The sequence below is a fragment of the Callorhinus ursinus genome, unplaced genomic scaffold, assembly GCF_003265705.2.
Source record: "Callorhinus ursinus isolate GAN/ISIS: 27379988/994484 unplaced genomic scaffold, GSC_fseal_2.0 scaffold6, whole genome shotgun sequence".
Lineage (NCBI taxonomy): Eukaryota > Metazoa > Chordata > Mammalia > Carnivora > Otariidae > Callorhinus > Callorhinus ursinus.
In genome coordinates, this window is record NW_027397068.1 from 45486683 (window position 1) to 45512533 (window position 25851).

Sequence of the window (25851 nt, forward strand, 5' to 3'; positions counted from 1 at the left end):
TCTCATCTTAGGGTCCAGCAATGAGACAGTTGTAAAAAAAAAAAAATTCCTAAATCCTGAGGTAGAAAAGTAGCATAGAGAGGTGGCTAGTCCTAAAACACTATCCAGTAATAAAGTGAAAAACAAAGGATATAAAAATTATAAAATTCTACCTATGTTTGTTATTTATTAAAGAATTTATCATATATTTGTGGTACCTGGGTGGCAGAGTCAGTTAAGTGTCCGTGGTCTCAGTTTGGCTCATGATCTCAAGCTGGTGAGATCAAGCCCCATGACCGGCTCCACACTCAACAGAGAGTCTACTTGAGATTCTCTCTCCCTTTCCCTCTACCCCTCCACCTCCCCACCCCGGGCCTACCCCTTCTCAAATAAATAAATAAATCTTTAAAGAAAATTATCATATACTTTATATCCTGACAGTTTCTAGCTAAATGTACATATAATTAGTATTTAAAAAATGATTGTTTTTTAATGTAAAATATTAGGCCAGAATGAGATACTAGAACTTAAATTTCATTTAGGATCTTGGGATGTAAGACCAGGTCTGGAGGTTCAGATTTAATGCTTAGATGGTCTTATCCTAGAGGATCATAAAGATGGCAATCTTTGAAATAATATAACTTCCTTCAGTCTGACCATGAGTAATAAACTTTTAAATTACTATCCTTTAAAATACATTGTATTTTAATGTATAAACAAATAAACATTGTATAAACCAACCTTAACTGCTTCTAGATTTATAAAACGCATAAATGTGACACAAGGTATGATAATGAACTAATGATGTCAGGTGACATTATCAGGTGTGGCTTGTGGAATTGGTCTTTTTTTTTCATCATGATAAGTGTACTCTTTAATCCTCCCACCATCAGTTTGTTCTCTATAGTTAAGAGTCTGTTTCTTAGGGGGCACCTGGGAGGCAAGTCCCACATCAGGCTCCCTGTTCAGTGCGGAGTCTGCTTCTCCCTCTCCCACTCCCCCTGCTTGTGTTCCCTCTCTTGCTGTGTCTCTCTCTGTCAAATAAATAAAAAATCTTAAAAAAAAAAAAACATTTTTTTTCCTTTCTCACTCTCTTTCTTTTTTTTTTTTTTTTGGTGGAATTGTTCTCATTTTATAAAATTATAAACAAAGAAGATCCTAGTTTCCCTCAGAAAATTTTACTCAAAATATGTTTATAGTGCTTGGCATCACAGTAAACTAAAGAAGGCCAAGGTGGCTCTGGAATCAGTAAAACATTAAGGGTAACAAACATTAGGTTACTTACAAGCTAAAAAGGGTAAGAGCCAAACAGGATAACAAAATAACTCTATGCCATAATCCTCCCACATACATAGTAATAGCATGTGATTAATCACTTATAAAATTGCCTTATATCAACTGTCAAAATTGGAGATGGCTGTGTTCTATACTCCCAGCAGCTAAGTTAAGTTTTCATTTCAAAGGGACAAAATAAACATGCCAGTGAGAGTCAGTAGCAGAACACTAATCTTAATATTGAGAGTTTCAGGATTCCAGGGAATGAAGGAAACAAGTAACATTAAAAAATAAGCTCCATTTTAAATATCTTTAATTATCCCTGGCTATACACTAAAAAATACTTTTAACACCAACTAGACAGAAATAAAATTGCTCTAAATACTTGAGATTTTGGGGGCACCTGGGTGGCTCAGGTCATGGTCCCAGGGTCCTGGAATCGAGCCCCGCATCGGGCTCCCTGCTCAGCGGGAAGCCTGCTTCTCCCTCTCCCACTCCCCTTGCTTGTGTTCCCTCTCTGTCAAATAAATAAATAAAATCTTTAAAAAATAATAGATAAATAAATACTTGAGATTTTTATCTTCTTTGAAATGAGTAAAAGTAAAATTTCACACCTAATCACGTAAACATCAAAATGAGTTATGTATTTAAATACCTCAGCATTCTTGTTTTGACTGAATTCTTCCCATTTTTCCCTCCTTTATTTCTTACTCCAACACCCTTACACATTCTCTCCCAATTTTTATTCACCCATATTTTAATGATCCCTCTTCTCTTAATTTGGATCTAAAGCTTATGTGATTACCACTTACCAGAATTTTTTCCCCCACAGATGCAGCTAAAACATAAAGTAAAATCTCATTATCTGAAGGTGGGGTAAGGTCATTCAGTTAATTATTTTAAAATCTGAATTGCAGAACATTTTTAAAAGAATACGATTTTATACTTTGAAGTATTTTTTTCTAGTAGTAAATTTATTTAACATGTTGACTAACGTAACTCCTCTAGAGAATTTTTCTCATGAATACGTATGGATGCTTTGCTATTAGCATAGGATTCATACCTGAAGTATGAAAAAGTAAAACAATTAGTTCTCTTAGGAACCATAAATCAATGCCCTGAAACTGTAATCATCTTATTTCCTTAATGCTCTCGTTCTGTGAAGTTGTTAAAAAATAAATAAATCACAGCCTAGCTTCCATTCCAAGGAGCCTAAATTCCAAACTATGGACAATTTCCAGTTTCAAAACAGGTCGACATCTCAACCTGGGCTCCTGGACAGGGAGGGGCCTTCAGCCCTGCTCCTCCCACCAGGGCCCAGGGAATCTGCATTTGGGGTACTTCTTTGAGAAACCTCAGCACTCGGAAGAACTCTTGCTCTTCCTGCCCACTTAAACTAACTGGCTCCCTCCAACCCACTGGGGAGACATTTACTCTGTTCAATAAACAACACTTGGCAAAGAGCCTTCCTCTACCTAATTTGCATCCCAATATCCTTCTCTGCTTTTCCTAGGACTACATTAAAGGGCTGCTGGAGAACAGAGGCATCAATGCTCCTCTGTCCAATAACTGCCTGTTCCTCTGTCTAATTATGATAATGTTCATAACTCTAAGACTTCAGGATGTACGCTGATTTATGAGGTTATGCCACACTGACATACGAAATGCAAAATATGCATATTTTTATCATTATATCCTGGAATTGGGCTACAGAATATATATGGAATAAAAACATGTATCTTAACGAGAAGTTTGTCTAGATAGGCACATAGATAGAAAGATGAGAGAAAGAAAGAATGACAGAAAGATAGAAGCCAGGCAGAAGACAGACAGCTAGCTATTTTACTGGCTTTTATTTATTGAAATACCTCCACTCACAAGTTGTACAATCAGTTGAAGGTTTCGTATTTGTTTTTTGTTCCATGGCTGTTGTTTTTCGTTAAGTCTTGGATATAGATTTATTCAGAATTTTTTAGATATTCCATTGAGGATCACCACTGGTATGTTTTTTAATCAAATTTTATTTACATAGTGTTTTCTTTTAAAATCAAGATGCAGGCTTATTTGAAGACAAATGGGAATAATGAGTTTGTACAGGTATGTCCAAAGTACATTTGCCTTCTGTTGTTTTGTCAAGAGTAACACCAAAATAGGGAAAGTAAATATAAATAAAAATCATAGCTTCTTCATTCACCACAACATTCTGTCATAAACAAGAAACAAAAGCTATAAAAGTACCCAACAGGAAGTGATCTCTACTCCTGAAACACTGGATTGTAAATTTTTGAGTTTGAAAAATACTTTCTTTTTTTAAGTATTCTCTACCCCCAGCTTTCAAACTCACAACCCCAAAATCAAGGATCACATGCTCTACCGCCTGAGCCAGCCAGGTGCCCCCTGAAAAATACTTCAAAAGATACTTAATCCAATCATCTCTAGTCAAACCTGGTAGTCAATTAGTATTTGAAGAGCCAAAGGGCAAGTCATTATAATAATCACTTACGTTTGTATAGATCTTTGAAGTTGGAAAAGCATATTCACATAAATTACCTTATTTGATCTTTAAAACCCTCTAAATAGTGAGTATGGTAGTGGCATCATCCACAAACTGAGGATAAGGAAACAGACCAGGTAAAGTAAATCACTCAATCAGCAAATTAGGCAAACCCCATGTTCTTTAGAGTACACCAAAAGTGCCACAACATAATAGTCAAAGACTAATCTTGGGAGTTTATAAACTGTGTGACCTTGAGCACACCACCCACCCTAGGTTACTCCATAGGATTACTGTGAGCATTATATGAAAAAGTGGGGTGCTTTCCCACTTTTTTGGTAAGACCCACAGTGAGAAATTCATTTCACGCTGTGACTCACTGCACAGAAAAAATATATATATAAATCTATTTAATTAAAAACCAAAGTTTCATGAAATAATACTTCCTCCATGGTATGCATGCCTATTTTTATTACTGTTGTTATATTCTCTTCTATTTCATGGTTTTGTTTTTTTTTTAAGCTGGCTGCTACCTACAGAACTGAATTCCACATCCACAAAAATGGGTGGTTACATGCCCTTTGAAAACTCTGAACTGATGCTTATAAAGTACTTAGTCCAGTGCTAGACCCAGTAAACACTAAAATTTTAGCTACTGAAAATAATATTTTTGAAAGTTAATGTCACTATAGGTTAAGGGGCCTAAAACATTAAAGAAGGATTTTTGCCCCCCCTTGAAATGACAGCCCAGAAAAATATACACCAATGGCTTCAGATTCTGACACAGTATCAGGCTGAATCCTAATGCTCACACATTGTTGTGTCATGTCATCAGGCTTCAACAAAGAAGAGGCTAGCAAGGGGTGCCTGAGTGGCTCAGTCAGTTAAGCATCGGACTCTTGATTTTGGCTCAGGTCATGCATGATCTCAGTGTTCTGATCCCCGCATGGCACTCCACGCTGGGTGTGGAGCCTTCTTAAGATTCTCTTTCTCCTTCTGCTTCTGCCCCCTCCCTCCCTTTCCTCTCTCAAAAAAAAAGAAAAAAAAAAAAAGAAGTGGTTAAGACAGTGGGAAATGAATTTTTTTTTTTATCAGGCCCTGATGAACAGTGTTGCCACAGAAAGTAATACTAAGCAGAAGTTGTCTATTAAAAGCAAATGCTCTAAAATGGTTTGTCCTAGATAATATAATCATTTGATTACCTCAGAAAGGGGGGTAGGGGAGGTACTTTCATTTCAATCACTGTGGCCACTATTGGTAAGCTTTCCAGACTTATGAATTACTACAGTGTACCTAACATAATTAAATCTTCTATTATGCTTAGCTAATTCAGTCACCATTCTGAATAGCAATTAATTACTATAGTATTATAGGCATAAAAGTAAGAGACTGAGTTTAACATTTACTGATCCCAGTCATATAGTAGGAATTCATTTATAAAGTAAATCCCTGAGAGTTTATGTTAACATATGCCTCTTTCCTATAACCATGTTTAAATGCAGCAAAACAAAACTTCCAGCCAATTTAGTACTACACCTTTACTAATAATACTAAGTAATATTTGTCTCTATCTCTTCTCGCACTTGGTTTCTTCAAGGAAGAGAGACCACTAATTAAGAATTAAAATCTGTATTTTGTTTTGAACAACGAGGAAAAATTTTTATGAAATCTAGTTTTAAATTGTAAAGTTTGGAATGCTTCCAAATTCTTAAAATTGTCCTTATGTGAAGGAGAAAAGATTTTTTTTTTTCCAAATCTGAGATGAAAGATTTTATGTAAGATATACAGAGAAAAGTCATATAGAGAGAAATCCATTTTGCCAAAATAAGTCACTTGGGAGCCTTGTCAGCACTTTGTCATTATATTACTAAACTTAATTCACATACACACACACACACACACACACACACACACACACACACCCCTTCCTACCAAAAGAAAAAAAAAAACCATACATACACAACATATATACAATCTGCCAATTTCACAAAATATCCTACAATACACTCCCTAAGTATGAATATCTAATTTTTAGACACCAACTTCCTTATGGGCAGAGCTTAACAAAAACACACAGGACACAAGAATTTTCATTTAGCACTACAGGATTAACTTACGTGACATTTTTTAGAACATGAAACATTCTTGTCTTATGGAAATAAATACTGTAAGAGCATGTGTTAAAACAACATTCCACTTGTATGCGACACTGGGAGAGATTAAAAGATGAAAAAGAATTTTAGATAAGTAAAATAAATCAGAAGTAACTGACAATTGATAATTCAGTGGGAAATAACATTAAAAGATCATTAAATCAGGAACTCAAATATATTTAAGAAATATATGCCTTATATAAAAAAAGTAGGTTTTGTAGATGTTAATTTCATATACATCAAAAAAAGCCCATCAAAGCAACAATGTAAAGCACACTGGGAGGCAAATCCATTCACTTTCACTGGCATGTTTATTCAAATATTTCTGAATAACTTAAATGTTGGGTGCTCTTGTGGGCCACAGTGATATATTATTATAAGGACTACATAATAATTTTAAAGCTCTGTTGGTTGGAAACCCACCACCTAGTGGGTAACATTCTGGAAAAGATGGTGCTTAGCATGAAAATGTACATAATTCAAAGGCATTTAAAACCTTACTTAAGTATACTTAGCGGGCTCTAAGTTAACAGCCCTTAATGAGAGTGACTACTCACACCAGCACTTATGACCAAAGATATTCACCCTGTGCAGTGAGAAAACTTCAATTCAGCAGGAAAAGTCTTCTTAGAACTTTTCCTGAGAGTAGATTCCATAGCAGATGGCTCCCAAAGCCTTCTGAGGTCAGCATTTCCTTTCTATGAACCTAAGCCTTTTTGGAAACTAAATCCTCACTAACGGGTTTCAATGTGAACTAGTCTTTCTCACACTAAATTCTGCTTTATTGGGAGAGTGTTATCAAAAAGCCTCATAATTAAAGAGGATTCACTCACTGTTACCCATCACACCCATATCCAAGATTATAATGCATTAAGTGGTGTGCTAGAGCCAGCCCGTACCAGCTCCTGACCATCAACTGTTAAAATTTCCAGTAATTTTGTCAGCCAATTGTTATTCAACAGCCATTTTCAAAAATTAAAATTATCTAAATTTAAAGTTGAATAAATTATATCTAAAACAGAGGTATTAACTCAAAACGCATAACTTCCTAAATATTTTACTACATTTTACAATTACTATATTATCTTTATGTTCTTGAAGTTATTTACTTCTCTTGTATTTGTATGGTGGAAACACTACATAAAGATGTGCACAAAAATGGACAATCATTCAATATTTGGTAAACTTAATTAACATGAAATGAGACAAGCTCCGCCATACACATCTTACTGAAAGAAAAAGCCACTAGCTCACCAGCCTCTCTAACTCTAACAGGGATCCTAATCAATCATATGAATGCACAAATCAATGTCGTTTGTCCCCACAAGGTACTGCCAAAAAGAATGTGCTAATAATTTAGACTGCCATCACCTATTTTAACACGCTCATAAGGATGTTATATTCGAGAAGCTGTCATATAGTGTTCAAGTCCATTGCCATAATGCACAGAATAGATATATCCTTTTCCTCAATGTTCACATAAAAGACAACGCTTGAGGGGTATCTGGCTGGCTCAGCTGGAAGAACATGTGACTCTTTATAAAAAAAATAAATTAAAAAAAAAGACAACGCTTGATATAGCTCTAATTCCAACAATTAATGGGGGTGTTAACTATAAATCTCCACCTCAAAGGAAACCTCTTAAGTGCTTTCAAGGCATGGCACCTGAATAAGTAACTGCTGGTAGGGCATCCTGCCCTCCATTCTCTCCTACCCTTTATTTGATCATATTTGAAGCAACATGAGATACTTTTTTTTTTTTTAAGAGAGCGAGCACAAGTGAGTGGGGGTGGGAGGGGCAAAAAGGGAAAGGGAGAAAGAGAGAATCTTAAACAGGCTACATGTCCAGCACTAGCCCCACGCGGAGCTTGATCTCAAGACCCTGAGATCATGACCCGAGCCAAAATCCAAAGTTGGACGCTTAACTGACTGACTGACCCAGGCACTGCAACAACATGAGATACTAAAATTACAAGCTTTTCTTTTTTTTTTAAGTTTATTTATTTATTTATTTTAGTAATCTCTACACCCGACGTGGGGCTCAAGCTCACAACCCCGAGATCAAGAGTCGCACACTCTTCTGACTCGGCCACCCAGGTGCCCTGAAAACTATTTTTATTTTTATTTTTTTAAGTAATCTCTATGCCCAACATGGGGCTCAAACTCACGACCCCAAGATCAAGCGTCACATACTCTACAGACTGAGCCAGCCAGGCGCCCCTATGGTTTTCTAAAATTCGCGGCAACTGGGGAAATTCGTGGTATAATTATGAATACATGATGGGGGTGGATAAAGTGCCTCTTTCTACTGGTATCCTGACTCCAAACTGTGAGCAAACTGTTGAGAGACCCGGAAGGATCTTAAATGGATATGTAAGTGAACAGCATGGTAACTGTGGGAAATCCAGAGTACTATCCTCTAGATTCCTGTACCTAAGCTAAAGGAGTGAACAACAGCCCTCAAAAGAATTCCCAGTCCTCACCTGGGATCTGTATTTCTGGTAAGAATGAGCCAGAGATCTACTTTGCAGAATCTAAGCAAGAAGTCAAAGCACCTGGATCCTTCTGGATATAGCTGCTCTAACACTCCCTGGTTAAGGTTTCTCCAATTTCCTCATGTCAAAAGACAAGCAGCCAGTCTGAAACACACTGGTTAGAATTTACACTTCCTATGTGTGTGTGTGTGTAGATAGATAGATAGATAGATAGATAGATAGATAGATAGATAGATAGACAGATAGAAAGATAGATAGATAGACAGATAGATTAGATAGATAATTTTTAAGTAGGCTCTACACCCAAGATGGGACTTGAACTCAGGACCCCTGAGATCAAGAGTTGCATGCTCTACCAACTGAACCAGCCAGGCACCCCAGTTCCTATACATATTATATTTAAGTATACGGTCTGTTATATAGTGTTTCCATTACATTTATAGGTCTGCCATCCTCAATCTTTTTCCAATTCAGTATCCTTTAGGTATTTGTTGTGACTTATATAAGAACAAGTCTGCTTTCCAAATAATGGCTGGGTCATGATTCTGGAGCACAAAACAGGCAGTCCAGTATGCATCCCCTTTTTTGAATGGTTCCATATTTAAGTTTACATATGCTACAAGAGTTTGTTTTATTGCTTTTTTATTAAGACTATGAATTTGGTCAAATGCATCAAAATGACATCTTTAAGAAACTTCTTAAATGGAGAGGAGCTTATGAAAACACCTTCTGCCACCCTAATCACAAAGACCTATGTTAGCAGGAACATCCAGTCAGGATACAAAAATCACATTATTATGATAAAATGAATATTATAAAAGTATTTATGTCAGTGAGATTCAAACCCGCAGTGCAAAGAGCTTCTCTGATAAGAAAGTTGACAGGAATTTTTAATTATATCTGGAGAGCAAACATTTTCATCAGTGTAACTCAAGAAAAAGGGAGTTTTATCTCAATTAAAGCTAGAAGAGGTACAGTAAGAAAGTGAGAATATAAGAAATCTAAAGCTTGAGTGTAACATAAAATCCTTGTTGAAGTTTAGAGAGGCTTTCCTCTGCAATGACTGGCCACAGAGCAACTCTGTAACTGAGCTAACAATTGTCAAAAGTTTAGCCAGACCCTCCAGCCAGATGCCAGGATTCTAAAATGGCTTTTCCCTGTTGACAGTGGCTTGAAAAAGTCTTCGGGCTTAAATGGATTTGAAACTACCTGAGCTATGGAAGATTAAATATCAACAGCAACCTTCAAAAGAAAAACAAAAACGTTATCTAGAATTCACAGGGAAATAGACGTGCCAGTAATTCATTTACTCAGCAAGCGTTAAATGCAAATGGCACAGAACAGATGCCTTTCTCTCATTCTATAACCTTTGGAGAAAACATTCTTTAGGAGCTAAGGAGGCATCCCTTTATCTTCTAATGCTTATTTATCTCATTTCTAAATCTGAGTGCTGTTCCTAGATTGGACAATAGTATCACTGGGCTGGACACTTCTTGAAGTGGCAGAGATTTCACTCAACTTTCTGCTAAATGCCCATTTTCATCTTATTCCCAAATTAGGGTTTCTGTATTTTTATCTGAGATTAAATCTGTCCAGGCAGTAAACATGCTTGTTTCAGGAATGCCCCAAATTTCCCACCTTCTCCAACCTGGATAAGAAATGTTAAATGCATCTTCCAAAGATTTCTGAAATATTTATACCTAAAAGTTAATGCTTCTGGTACTCTCACTCTACATATGTAGATTTGGGGTTTTATTTGTGTTTTTTTGTTTTTGTTTTTGGTTGGTTTTTGTTTGTTTGTTATTTATTTATTTAATTTTTTTTTTTTTGGTCATTCATCCTAAGATTCTGGTTCTTTAGGAATCAGTATAAATTTGCCACTTGTTTTCATAAATATTGAGTGATATTCTTTATAATGTTTACTGTGGTCTTTGTTAATCAGGATATTGAGTTATTTCAGGCATCCTTTTATCTACTGTCTGCTGGTTTTATTTTAAAGTAAAAGATATTGCAGTTATTTTTAAAGATAACAGCCTGGGATAGGATATTGTGCAAACATGGGTTAATTTGGTCCACTCATTAGGATGATGATAACAAAAGCTAAAGTGAATGAATTTTATTAATGTATCAGGCACTCTTCAAAGCACTTTAACTCAATATTCTTCAAGAAAATATCAGGACAGGTAGGTGACTGGTATTATCCCATTTCACAGATGTGGTGTTGAAACTAAAGGAACATGGTTAGGTCCCATAGCAAGAAAATGTTGGAACCAGAATTCACACTCAAGCACAATCAGGTTCCAAAGTCTGTGATTGTAAACATTACGCTATATATTTTATCCATGGAGATCAGCATTCCAGTGTCCCTTCCTAAATATAAAACGGGCACAAAATGTTAGTGACTCAACTAAATTAAAATAAGTTTCTAAATTCGGGGGCTCCTGGCTGGTGCAGTTGGTGGAGCATGCGACTCTTGATCTCAGGGTTGTGGGTTCAAGCCCCATGTTAAGTGTAAAGATTACTTAAATAAAATCTTAAAAATAAATTTTCTAAACTTTAATTTTTGAAGCTTGGGTCTATGAAATTTGGGGATTATTTTTCCTTAGAAAAATGTACACACCCAAAATTACTTCTCTCCTTCATTCACACACTGCAGGTCATTTGGGCCTCCTCTGATAACAGAGGTTCAAAATCCCCATTTCCTGGTAGAGCAACCGGTATATTTAAATGACAATACTGTTGCCCCCTCCAAAATGAATGACTAAAGCACGAGGAATTGAATCTGCCTCTTCCAGGATGCAGGTATAAGGACAGTCTGGGGATTATCTCAGCCTACTGGATTCTGGACTGCCAGGCCTCTCTGCCAGCCTCTGGCCTCCCTCCCTAGGGGCTGCCCACTACGTGGGACAATGAGCTTCCCTGAAGCAGCAGCAGAGAGAAGGCTGATCAGAGACTAGAAAGGCAGTCGATAAACAGCTGTAGGTCACAGCAAATATGAATCCGCAGCCAAACAACCAGGGCCTCTGCATCCAAACGCTGTGAATGCCCATTTACATATAAGTTGGATGAGGCAGCCCTCCAACCTTCCTGCTCAAGTTCCCAGAGGGAGAATAAGTGACTGTGAGCCTCTAGAAAAACAAATGTGCTCTCTCCTCTGCCCAACTTGTTTACACTTGCTTACACTTCCGATTACTCAACTTTTGGGAAATTCCACTTGATGGAATTTTATTATCATTGCAGCAAATTTTTGCATAATGCTTTTTGGTAGGCTTCTAGCTTTTTGTGTGTAGACTCAGGATCTGGAAAGATTGCTGACACACTGGATTCTCCCAGGCAACTTCTAAAGTAGACCAGCATATTGTGAGAGACAGCCTGCACTTTGAGATTTGCCAAGCCACAGGCAGGGGTATGGTCAGTTACTGAATAGCCCCAGGCTTCCCCCATGATCTCTAGATGTGAAGCTATGTAAAGATTACCACTCCTTAATAGTCATAAAAGTCACATACACTGCCAAAGTTCAAGGACAATACCTGGCTTGCTTGCAAGCATACCTAAGACCTGACACAGCACTGAAGCTTAGCAAATGTTCAAAGATAGGCAGAGTGGAAGAATTAAATAAAGACATACAAACCTTAATTGAATCATGCTCTTGCCAGCTAGGCACACCAGTTCAGATATCAGGAGCATTTTCTATTTCATGAAAATACTCAAAGGAAAAACTATACTGTACATTAAACTTGCTATATATGATTACAGCCCTTAAAACATTTGGCTAAAATTTTTTCAATAAAAATATTTCATAATCATGTAATCTTTACTAACCTATTTGGAGAAAATACAAATACTATTTGGTAGCATTACAGAGTAAAGTTGACTTATAGAGAGAGAAAATAAGTATATAGGTGAAAATGAATCTGGGGGGGTACATTTTATGATACATAATAAGAAATTTACTCACTGTTCACAAGAACCATACCGACCTCTTTATCATACCACCTTCCCCAAAGCTTACACATGCAAACAGATATGCAACATATAACTGCAAATATACAAAGCATCTACTGGTTTCATTTCCATTGTTCAGCAAATTATTTTTGCCTTCAGCAACAATTTATCAAAATTTATACTGCCCCCAAAATAAATTACATTTTTATCGTAGTTTAAAAGTTAAAAAAGACTTTAACATATATCTCAATTTTACCTTTCGAAATTGTCCTACTAAGTAACTGGAGAAGATATTATAATCACTTTTCATTGTAATATTCCCATTTTAATGATAAGGAAATTAAGGATTCATTAAAAAAGAATTACCTCCAAATCTCAGTGCCAGAGAGTAACAAAACTAAGACTAGCACACAGTCACATAGCAAGCCCGATGCTCCATGCAGTGAATGGACTCTTCCATAGATCTCTAAAGGAAACTTTTGCTCTCTCTGAAGCAGGTTGCTGCCAACCCCTTGACCTCATATATTACCTAAGTATTTAAATGTCAGTTTAGATAAAGGGGCAATAATGGGCCAACCCTAGATAGCACTCTGCCTCAAGCGGTCAGGCTGTTAGGCAAACTATTACAAAACTCATCATTCAGGAATCACACACCTGATAAGAATATAAATAAGAGGTTAAAAAAAAAAAAGTCACAGAGAAAGCAGGCAATACACAGGGAAGAAAATAATAATTCAGGAATTTATTTAAGATAACACTCAAAGGTGCGTGAACAGACACCTCCAGTGACAGAAAGAAGCATGCTCCAGTCAGTAAATCTTCCACAACCACTGTCTTCACCCGTATGTTGCCAGGCCAGCTGCTCTGTCACAGAGGTGCATAGGCATGACACTCTGGTCTAAACTGGCACAACTACGTTTGAGGCCCTGGTCTTCAGTCACATCCAGCTTTAGGCCACCAGCACAGATGTGTAGGTTAACACAGGCTGGATAAACCTCTCCTTGTAAGTGGGGAAGGCTAGGCAAACAGCTGCTACTTCCCTACATCTCATTCATTATCGAGTACCCCAGTTATCCTATAGCAACTCTTGAATATCCCATGTAGTACAGATATGCATTATAAAGTTAGGCAGCAGAGGGGAGAAGATCAAAACTATAAACAAGTACACCTTCACCTCCTGAGTTTTTCAAAATTAGTTTTCAAAGTGAAGAGTGACAAGGTTCTATTTCTCGGTGTCAATTAGCATCATTTATCACAGCTTAGCTTACCTGCTGGCTTCTATTAAAAATAAACAAATGCATGCATGCAAATACCTATTCATGTACATATGTAGGGTATGTAGGATAACTGAAAACCAAGCAGTTATCTAAGATGGTCTCTTTTATTCACAGACATATTAATTATTATCACCTCCTATTTGGACTGTAATTTTAATTAAAGCCAATCATTAAGTTAGGTTTGCTTCTGGAAACATTGTTTTAGAACTTCAAAATACAAACCAAAATAATTAAAGAAAACTAAATAATTAAGTACCTGTATAAATTACCATTAAGCAAAACAATGTATATGTTGGTGACAACAGTGACCTAAAAAATAAAAATCTTGAATTTGAGGGGCTCCTGGGTGGCTCAGTCGGTTAAGTGTCCGATTTTTTATTTCAGTTCAGGTCATGCTCTCAGGGTTGTGAGATCCAGCCCCACGTCAGGCTCTGCACTCAGCGTGGAGTCTCTTTGAGATTCACTCTCCCTCTCTCCCTGCCCCTCCCCACCACACACACTCTCTCTCTCTCCCTCTCAAATAAATAAATAAATCCTTAAAAAAAATCTTGAATTTGAGCTAAGTTCTTCCAAGCTGTATGACTTTGGACAAGTTATATCTAATGAAGGAGCATTAATGTCTAAAGTTCCTTTCAGCACTTAAAATTCTGTGAATTTTTAATGTTGGATTTATTTAATACTGAGGTAAAGAGAATAAAATAATGAAAATAATAAAATTCATGCTTTAAAGCATGGCTTAGAAGATAAACCAAAAAAGAAGCACTTCAAAAATTATGAACTGATCTTCAAGGCACACAAAACTGCCAGGTGCAAAGTACCTCTTTCCCCTCTTCCTCCACCGTCCTCTTCCCCTTAGAGACTAAGGTTGAGGTCACCATGTCTTAATGTAACTACTTAGTGGTCCAGAGCTGGGAACCATCTGATGCAACTGTCTTTTCCTCACCATATACTTTCTTCCTCGTCAAAGGATGCACCCCGCTTTCTTTGCTTTTACTTCTCACGACGTATTTAATTCTATCTTGAGCAACCACACTGTAGTTCCGTTGTCTTTCCAGAACTCATCCCCAGATCTGTTGATAACTGACGGTTTGATCTGCGGTGCCCCCATGAGTCCATGTGACCTGAGTGAGGATCTAGGGCTGAACTCAGAATTCTAGTCAACTAAGCCAATCAGTGCACTTACTTCCCCTCAGCTGGAGTCTCTAATTCACTGAATCTAATCAGAGTGAACCTTAGGGCCTTTGCCAGTGCAACTGCCACATAAAGTACACATTTTCATACCAGACTTGAACCAAGAATCTTGTGGTATGGGAGCTGCCAAAGCTACCATGCCCTACATGGAGCCTAAGAATGAAGCTCCTGGAGTGCCCCACAGGGAAGCTGAGCGGGCAGAAAGAGGTCATATCCCAATGGAATTATGTGACCTCTAAGTCAAGTTGCACCTGAATCATCGGTTAGGAGAGAAAATAAATTCCTCTTTTGTTGTAACCAACCAGTCTGAGTTGCGTTTTCTGCCAACATGCAACCAAAAAAAAAAAAAAAAAAAAAAAAAACCTAACTGCTACATATCTGTATATATTCAATAATAAATTTTAGCTTGACTAGTTTCTCACACTGTCACCTGAGGCAACTTATTAACCTCTCGAATCCTCAGTTTGCAAAGCAGAGAGGATTCCAATCTTCAAGGATTATTGCGAGGATTTAAATTCACGTGAAACATGGACCATAAGGCCTGGCAGGTCGTAAGCACTCAGTACATGGCAGCTCCTATTGTTGTTTTTGCAACTGCTCTTCTCCAACGTGTGAGAGAATAAATGAACCTAATTACTGCTGACAAAAATAAAAGTAGAAGTAGTACAAAGAGAAAGCTCTAAAATTCGTAGTAAAATTAGAAAATGTAACAAGTCAGATTCTTCAGACTCTAAAGCTCTTTAAGATGTTTGGAAGTACCTTTCTGGGTTTCTCTCCATCGCTAAGCTCCACTCAAGCACTGATCTATCTACAGTTAAACCTCTTCCTTTAAACACCAGTGTCTAGAATAAGTAAACATGGAGATCATTGATTTATAGTTTATTTACAAATCCAGCAACTATATATTTTGTATTTCAAACAACACAGGATAAGAGACTTTCACTTCCAGTCAAACGTGCAGAGAATTCTGTTGTGTATTTCCCCAAACTCCCGCTCCCAGTATCGTAATACAACCAACTATTATGGGTTAACGTTAATTTATATTTCTTGTTTTCCATTAGTCTCTGCCATAACCATGTCATTATGCCGGTATATTCTGAATCGCTAGTGAATGGCAAAAACAAATATAGCAGTCGTGATTTAATCAGAGACTTCACTGTTAAAACAGCCAGCCAAAGTAGACACGTTTAGAATAGTAAATGGATAACAAAACACACTTACAGGCTCATTAATAAGAAGGCAATTAGGTCTTCTGGGAAAATTCATCATCTAAAAGAATGCTAAAGCAAACTATAAAATGCGAGTAAAATTGTGTTTTGACATGAATACTGTACACTGTCTATTACATCATAATTTTTCTCTTGAGAAAACTGACAAGAATCTGCTCTTAAATATGAGCACAAAAGATAGTAAAAAGAACACCAGTGATATTTAATGCATTCTACCTAACTCCCATTCATTAAATTTGACTGTCCCATAAATGAGCTCCTTATTACAAAGATCCTTATATTACACTTAGAAGAAAAAGAGAAATATAAAACAAGAAACTGCCTCTACTATTACTATCAGTGGGAATATCATTTCCTGTATCAACATATCAATATGCTAAATAAAAATTATTGGCCTATATCATGTTTGGTTCCTTGATAATATCTTTACCTTTAAATATTCTCACACAACACATTCATAGCCAAAACCATTTAGGCTTGGGGCGCCTGGGTGGCTCAGTCGTTAAGCGTTTGCCTTCAGCTCAGGTCATGATCCCAGGATCCTGGGATCGAGCCCCACATCGGGCTCCCTGCTCCCTGCTCCCTGCTCGGCGGGAAGCCTGCTTCTCCCTCTCCCACTTCCCCTGCTTGTGTTCCCTCTCTCGCTGTGTCGCTCTCTGTCAAATAAATAAAATCTTTAAAAAAAAGAAAACATTTAGCTTTATTTTTATTCTCTTATGAAAATACTTCTTTCAAAATTTCTGAGTATTCTTTCTAAAAAGTGAATAGTACTGTTGTTTTGATGTGTCTGGGGCATTAAATTATAATTAAGTAAATACTGATCAGAAATATAATTCCAGGGAAATTTGTTTCATATTGTAATTAATCCCTTCACAATACTCTTAAAATTCTACAGCAAAGTGCATGTGACAAATCTTTTCAAGCTGAGCTTTCTTTGTCCTAAAGCAGTGTTTCTCAAAATTACATGTTCAAGCAAATCACCTGGGGATTTTATTAAAATGCAGATTCTGAGTCAGTAGTTCTGAGAAGAGCTCTGATAAGTGACCACAAGGTCATCACAAGTTCCCAAGACTGATGTTGCTCGTCCATGGACCACATTCAAGCAGCAAAATTCTAGGGCACCTCGGAGTTGATGAATCCAATGACCATGAGGCAGTCAGCCATCAATCCCTAGGTGGGGCTTCCTCTCTACTCTTGAATTTGTTGAATGACCTAAGGCGAATCATATGAAGGAGCTGTGGCCATATGAAGCAGATGCTAGGTCACCCCATCACCCAACGAGGATTAGGGGAATTTCTGTAGCTCGTCAGCTGCTGCTCTGGATAGGGTTTGGAGAATCAGCCTGCAAGCAGCTGGTTAAGGAGCAGGCTGCATTGGGAAGGGTTTATAAAAATAGACACCAATTCGGAGGAAGATTTATTACTTTCTCATTAAAAGTATAGTACAACATATTATATACTATATAGTTCGTTTATCAATTTTAGTTTTTTCATCTATGAAATAGGCAAAGTAATTATCTATTTGCAATACTCTTTCCAAAATAGAAGTACAGGAGTGTGACTCCATCTGTAGATGTCCTTAGCTTCCTTCTCACCCAAACCTTTGGACAATGAAGTTCTATCACTGTTAAGATGTGTGTGTGTGTGTGTGTGTTTGTGTGTGTGTGTGTGTTTATGTACAAAATACATATATCTTTCAGCTTTCCCAACAAAATAAATGCAAATAAGAACTCACCTAGACATTCTTTTATTTGGCTTTATTTCTATCTGCATTCCTCTTAAGAAGATAATTCCTAGAATGACTAACCTGTAGAAAAAAATTCAGCCAGCACTACCTTGCTCATCCATTTTATTAACAGAGCTCTACGATCATATAAAGTGGAAACGGATTATTTCACTCAGGACTACTTAATTTGCTCCTAAAACAATTATAAGTGAAAAATAAGCCATTCATAATTTTTATGGATTATCAACACACAGCCGAGAATGCCAAAAACTCCAAGCAGAGTGAAGTGGTAAAATGGCAATGTTCCACAACAGGATCGATACGGTCTTACATCCCGAACCCAGTGTTTTCCCAGAACCCCAACACCCTGCAAAACCTCACAAAACTATGTTGAATTACGTACGTTCAGTTTTTATTACTAAAGTTTTAACTACAAAAGAATGCCCATAAGACTACTTCAGGAAAATAAACATCCCTCTCTCAACAGAATCTTCATGGAACTAAGAAAAACTCATATGTGGAATAAAGTTTCTCTAAGAGCAATGCTCATAAAAACACATCTCTCCTAAGATAGAGCTTAAAGTTTATAAACTATCTACCTCCAGAGTTCTCACCAACATCAAAGATTCAAACACTTTTTTTTCCCATTTTTTCCATTTTCCAAAGCATAGTTGTATATAACTTATCTCACTCATCTCAAAATAACAGGCAATATGGTCCTCAAATGTGTTCTATCCCCACTTACAAAAAGGAACTTAAAGTCTCTCTTCCATTCAGAGATACCTAAGCAGAAACACTCTGTGACATTAAAATATCATTTCATGGATTTACAACTTTATTTCTGGCTTCAACTAAAATTAAAATTAACGTGATGGACAGACTTACTTACTCTGTTATCAAATACCAGTTTAAGACATCATGAACTGGGAAGATATCATTGTTCAGTAACCATGATAAACAGCATGAGTTTTGGTGAAAAAACAAGTCATGTTCAAAAGCAATTATAACCTTTTTAGACAAAGAGAAACACCACTTGATAACGGAACACAAAACAAATACACATGATCAAAGGATAAAGTCTGAGAGGAATACACAGAGGGAAATTTTTACATCTACAGAATAAGAAATGAATGTGTTTGGACAAAGGCAAAGGCTGACTCCAATAAACAAATCAAAAATAAGGTGCTTTTTTCCTCTCTTTAGAAAAGTAAATAAAAGATCAAACACGCACGCACACACACACAGAATCCTAGTGTTCTTTGTTTTGTCTTTAAGAGCAATCTGTAAACTCTCTCGATGTTTCCGGCTCTCAGCCGTGCAGCAGCCCTCTTCCTGCCCTCCATGAAGAGCAAGTAGAGGAAATGGGAACAGCACAGGGCAGATGAGGACAGCATTTTCCATGCCTCTGAGAAGTACATCCATATTTAGCATGATTTACACTGTCTTTAACACCACCTTGAACAGACCTAGATCATGGCACTTCAAAAGCACTGGTAGGCAACAACACAGTTTCTCTATATAGGACCGTATCACATAAACTAAATGTTTTTTAAAGGCCATAAAAATGTGTAGGAAACCATCACTGGTAGAAATATGAGATTTGATGGGAAAACTGGCGTTCGCTCTGCATAGTAGTTGAGTCATAGTTCCAGTTTTTAAGAACATGTCCAGCACCAAAAGATATTTAGTGGGAACAAAAAGACTGTGAGGTTGTCTATGTGCAAGCGGGCTTTGTTGTTGCTAAAGAGGAGTGGGAAGGAGTGTGGGAGAGGGGCAGGGCGGCAGAGGGGTTGATTTATTTTTCAAATTCGTGTTTATGAATACAAAGAGAAGAGCTGTCAGCAGCACACATGCCAAGCCCAAATAGCAGCCAGACCTGCCTCTTCCCGTCTGGGTAGGCCAGACACAAAACGACATCTTGCAATCTAGGAAAATCAGCAGAGTCAGATATATGGAGAATAGTGAGAGAAAAAACAGTCCTGGAAATGTCCACTTATATATCATTACCAGTGTTAAAATTTATAGTTTTAATGAATTGAGGGACTGAGCGATTCTGGTCAATCAAAACCAGAAAATCAGCGCACAAACCTTGAAACAAGCTGTTCCTGATGTATTTTCCTAGTAGGTAGTAAGTATGAAAGAAATTAACTTCACATACAGAGACATCAAGGAGTCAGACACCAGGAAAGTGGCATTGTTTAGATGAGTTGCAAGGTCCTAAGGGATCAAGTGAGTGCACCCTTACCGTGTGACATGCCAGGAACTAGATCAAGTGAGGATCTTGAGCTGCATTTCCAGGCTCACATCATACTAGAGACACAATAGTCCCTCTCTAGGTCATTGATAAGACTGCATCTAAAACGCTGCATAATTTTTTCTCCACACTCTTGATGAAAAAGCTGAACAACCAACAGTTGAACAAACAGCTAAACAAATGACTATATATTTCTTCTATTGTTAGGAATGTTAATAATGACTCTTCCACAGGTATAGCTCAAATAACAATTTCCACAAGGTAAGCAAAAAAAAAAAAAATTTAAGGATAATTTCTCTCACTGTACTGATAAAATTATAGTCTGGCCAAGCTAGGATGTTTATGTTTAATAATGATTAAAATGAATGACTGGCAGAGGAAACACATACACACACACACTCCTGAACAGCCTGTCCGCACTAGGCGAGTGTGGGAGCAAGCCAAGGAGACTAAAGTCAAGGCACTTAGCTACCTTAATGTATGACGCCTACACTCCAGAAAGCTACATAATGCTTTACAACTTAACAGTGCCAGTTCACATAAATTATTTCATAAAAACCAGGTGGAAAGGTTAGGACAGGTATTATTATCACCATTTTACAGATGAGAAAGCTGAGTTTCCAAGTAACTTCTCTGCGACTGGTTTTGTCAGGCATCTGAGTCCCAAGACAGAAAACTGTCTTACATTATAATATCAAGAGATAACAGCTACACAACTCCATGAATGTCAGTGTATCTTTGTGCTTCTATTCCTCAGTTTCCCCAGGTATGACACTAGTATCATTTTAAGTGAAAGATTAAGCTAAAATAACATAAGTTGATATTTACAGGCTGTTCTGTTTTAAAGAGGCTCACCATGCAGCATTTTTACATTTTCATTCCAAAAGCTAAGGAAAAAGTCCCAGTGATAAAAATATTATTAAATTTGTGGTTTAAAGAAAGAACACTGGATGAGTATATGACATATCCAATAATCCTTAGTCTTTCAAAATTTGCTTTTGAAATGTACTACATTAGAAACCACATGATAATATCTAAAAGTGGTAAATTGGCCTTAATGGATGTGATTTAAAAGACCTATTTAACAGGATATTTAAAAATTCTGAATATATATTTGTTTTAGACTTTTAAAGCATTTTATTCAAGTTTCTCAAAAGAACTAAAAGTTCATTATTTGAAGTAGAATCCAAGAAAAAAAAACAGCAAGAAAGAAATACACCTTCAATCTCTGAATTTATGTATTTACAACAAATCTGACTGCCATAAAATCTGATGACAGCAGAATACCAAGTGGCTTAGGATAACCAGAACATGAAAATGTTTACAAAACAAACTTTTAATTCACGGAGAAAGGCAGATTCACAATCTGACTTTAAACAGGGGGGGAAAAGCATTCATTTCTGGGCATATGCGTAAATCCTGAATGGCAAAATTTTTGAGATACAGTCCTACAAGAATTGCATTTATTAGGACTGCACATTCTCTTACTTAAACATAACATAAAGTCAAAGGTTTCGCTTTGTCACTAAAACAAAGCCAGGCATATTTGGTAAAATTACTTAGAACTGGATGTCTGCGAGCGCAATTGTTCATTAGAGATATCTAAACTCCGGAGATCAGAAAAGCTCATCTGCACATTCTGTTGGAGGGAATTTAGTATTTACTAAAGGGTAAATAACATTTGAAACGAGAAATATAAAAGTTTCTTTACTGCTGAAAATAAACCCATCAGCTGTTGAGTCGTTAATAGTTGCAACTCTTGAATACATGTAAGTCTAATCATGCAACTGGTAGAATTCAAACTTTCAATTAACAAAACTACATGCCTTTTGAAGCATAGGCTCTCAGTGCAGTGACAAACACTGTGCAGAAATCAATACCCACTCTAACTTGCCTGCACAAAATGACTTACATCAAGCACGGTTCCAATACCAACCGGCATTATATGTCAGAGATGCATTCAGTAGTAATGCTTACTACAGAAAGAATTAAATTAAGCCATCGGATCACTCATTGCATAGATCTGTTGTCCTGCATACATCACCAATATACATGGCTTTTCCTCTACACGCGGCATTTCATAATCTGCTTTAGTGTACAACACATGCTGCCACCTGAATCTGTGGTCTAACTCCTTTGATGGCGTTCTACCGTAGGGAAAAGGGGATGTAAGGGAAATAAACATTACTCCCGGTCACAACTATCTGAGTTTATTTCCAGGAAACAGGGCAGCCACAACAAGGAGAGAAACTGACAGGCGCAAAGTTAAGTTCTTTTTCCGACCCTGCGGCCTCAGCCAAGAGCGCGGCTGTCACTTTCCCGGTGTTCTCCGTCACCCCTCGGCCACCAATGCGTCTCCATCTGCACCAAGACTCAGGGCAGCAGATGCGCTTGCCAGCCAAGCTGAACTGGGTGGACTGGCCAGAAAAGTTGTCAGGACCCGCGAGCAGCAGACAAGCGCCCAGGAGCCCGCTCCCCCAGCATCCACCTGGTGAAACTTCAGAGCCCCCAGAGGAGAGAACGAAAGAAGCAACTAACAGAAAAGAACAAAACTGGAAGGGTAGAGGACGGGACTGGGAGACACGGGGTTTCACGGACTTCTCTAAGTGGCTTTACCAAGAACCCAAAGAGCCCCAACCTGCAAGAGCACACCACATCCCTCCCTTTGGACTCTGCCGGCTGTCGCTCGCAGCCCCCATCCCCGAGGCGGGCTCCACCGGGGGAGCGGGCTGCCACTGCCAGGGTCAGGCTCCCCCCGCCCGGCACCCAGACCTCGCTGCCCAGGACGGCTCGGTGTGGGTCCTTAGAATCATATTTCAAAACATCTTACAGGCTCCGCCAACAGACACACGGAACCTACTCCACGCAGTGCCCTAACGCACAGAGCAAAACCAGGAGCAGCCAACACTGGGGGAGGAGAAAGGGACTGGCGGAGGGACGGGGAAGTAGTTAGACAATAGTCAAGGGAGGTTATTCCCGGGACAAAAAGCACCTGGCAAAGCGCGCCGAGGTCAGTCCCTTCCAGTCTCCACATTTCTGACAATGGCTTCCCGGCGGGGGGGAGGGGGGAGACAAAAAAAAATATTTTTTTTTCTTGAACACTCTAGAGGCAGACAGCAACAAGCCCGCACCACGAGCAACAGAGTAGCCGTCCCCGAGTAGTAACTACTTTTTCTTCCCTCTTCCCCAGCGTGGTGCAGCGTGCGCTGGACGCGGAGGCTACCAATTTCCCAAGAAAAGCAATGTCTCCCCACACTCCCGGGCAGCCCTGCCAGCCCTGGCCCCGAGCGAGCCATCGAGAGGAACAATGGGTCGCGGAGATGAAAGTTACCTGAGCCAAGTGGCGCCCAGCCCGGTGCCCCGCGGCCCACCTAGCGCAAACTCTGGGGACATCTCTCCCTCTGCCCTGTGCTCCTGCCCGGGCCGCGAAAGCTGCCCCCGAATCGTTGCCCCCCGGCCCTGTCGAGGAGCCGGCTCCAGCCCTCACGAGCCCCCAGCCGGGGGGCATTCATCGGGCATCCGGACGCCCCCCCACCCACCCACACGCCCACCTTCCAGGCCACTCACCTGCGGAGAACTGGCCTTGGGCCGACCCCAGGGGAGACCAAGGGGAGAGAAGCAAGAGCGCCACAGAAACAGGCAGCGCCGCGGCCGCCGTATCCATGTCGACTTTGGGAGAAGTTTCAAGCAGCTTTGCAAAGAGCTGCCGGGTGGATCGCAGCGAAATCCACGACCGAGGTGCCAGCCGGGCCTCGCGGGATGAGGGCGGGAAGTCCACGGCCGCCCGCCGGCACTTTTTCCTTCTTCGCAGTCCCCAAACTACCTCTGGGGCGCAAGCGTCTCCCGCGTCGCCGGCCGGCCGCGGCAGCAGCTCTCCATGCTCAGCGGAGGCTGCTCCTGTTAGTCAAGAGTTACTTTGCTCGGGGAGGGACGGGGGCGGAGCCGGGGGTGACGTCGCCCCGCCGGCTCCGGGAGCTTCTGAGGAATGCAGGCTCGGGCGCGGCGCCTTCGCCTCCTGCCGGAGAGACGCGCGCCAGCCCCGGCCGCGCGCCTCTCGCCGCCTTTGTTCGCCGCCCGCCGCCCGCCGCCGCTCGGGGGGGCGGGCGGGAAAGCGGACCCGCGCCGTTGGCTGCCCTGTTGCAGAAATCGGAGTTTGAGATGCGAGTGTTTGGTAAGCAGTGTGCCCGGACCACAGAGGAGGAGCGCCGAGAAAACCCCAACGCCCGAGCAGAGGCGTCCTGGGCTTCTCTGTCCCCGCGGTGGAGGTCCCACCGGAGCGGATGCCGGTAGGAAGAAGCGGGAGTGTAGAAGCGCCCTAAGGAAACACCCACCTGTACTGAAAACTCACTGTTCTTTATTCCTGTAATAAGGACTAAGACACCCTACCCCCACAGAAAACTTATTGTTCCTTATGATATAAAAATAAAACTTGAACCAAAATAAACGTTCGGTAACTTTCCAGTGTGAGCAGCTGCCGTGCCTCCTTTCTGGTTTATTTGTCATTTGCTGAATATTTGGATTTACGCTCTGCTTCGCTGACTTGGCTTGTGGTTCTGAAACCTTCCGGCCTCTTTCCACTTCTTCCCTCAGGAAGAACCTAAGAACTGCATCAGGGTTTAGTATCTTTTCCTTTCCCATAGGTCTGCTGGAGTAGAAAAAAAGGTTGTTTGCTTTGTTTTTAATATCTAATAGGTACTTAAGGCAGAAGTATTTAACAAAAGGACTTTACACTGACAATGAAAACGGCAACGAATGATTTCATCCGGAGGAAAATGATGCTCTATTATGACAGTAAAGTATTTTACAGTTTGCTAGTTCTTCAGCAGCTTGAAGTGATTTCACCATATGCCACATTTACTTGCTTCTGTGAAGAGACTATTTGGTTGCGCAGTATATCCATTTTTGTAAAATTTTCAAGTAAAATAGATGTGGTCACAATTGAATAGATATTTTATTAAGAATTTTAATGTCATATATACAATTCCTAGAACAATAGAATCTATTGATTGACATCTGTCAAGTACTCATATCTTTGGTCTTTGTAAACAACACAATGTGAAATTCAATTTAACATTCATGTAATTTATTTACCGAGCCATATATTCCTCCTTTATACAAATTAAATATATGCTATCAATGACCAAGTTTATGACAGAACTGGAAATATATCTATATACATATATATGTATAAAATCAGGAAGAAAAAGACTTTTTAAAAATTTTGCTAAGAGTAGAAGCTTGATTAGACAGAATTTGGAGTCTTCTGACTGGCTCATTAGCACACTGACTAGCCCAATGCTTGTCAATTCAATTCACACAATAAAATTCATTTTTCCTTAGGGTGCAGGGTACAATTTTTTTTTCAACTCACTAACCTATAACTGTTCACACATCACTGTTCTATTTCTTTGATTGAGGGACATTCCTAAATCCTAAGTAACAAAAAACTGAAGGGCATATCTTTTCTTTTTGAAGCAGGAAGCAGAACTTTGTAAAATTTAGCGGGAATATGCCTCAGGAAAAACAAACAAAAACCCACCACCCATATACTAATTCACCTGTTCTATTCTTGAAAGAAAGATGAAGGAAGTTCATGACTTGGTAGATTTGTTTGTTTAAACACACAAAATACTTGTTTGAAAAATTGACATAGGGTGCCAGGGGAAAGTTCACACACAGTTCTTATCATGCCTGTTCCTTGGGTCAACTAATGGAAGATTCATTTCACTTTATCTATCCTGGAAGTAATAACAGTAACAGGCAATGTTTACAGAGCACTTACAATGTGCGAGGCCTGGACTTAAGATATGCAGTGTCTCACTGAGTTCAGACAA

At 39.1% G+C, this 25851-nt stretch overlaps 1 protein-coding gene across 4 annotated transcripts in view; it reads right to left on the reverse strand.

The window, feature by feature from the left end:
• The window catches only part of PTPRK (protein tyrosine phosphatase receptor type K), a 552323-nt gene extending 528426 nt beyond the window's left edge, over positions 1-23897 (reverse strand). For 3 of the 4 annotated variants that reach the window (XM_025865334.2, XM_073893909.1, XM_073893908.1), the window contains exon 1: positions 23585-23897. In XM_025865334.2, coding sequence (XP_025721119.1) covers positions 23585-23681 — 97 coding nt within the window. In that variant the 5' untranslated portion in view covers positions 23682-23897. The remainder of the gene's footprint in view (positions 1-23584) is intronic. The other variant, XM_025865329.2, reaches the window with a different exon arrangement.
• Positions 23898-25851: the final 1954 nt, after the last annotated feature.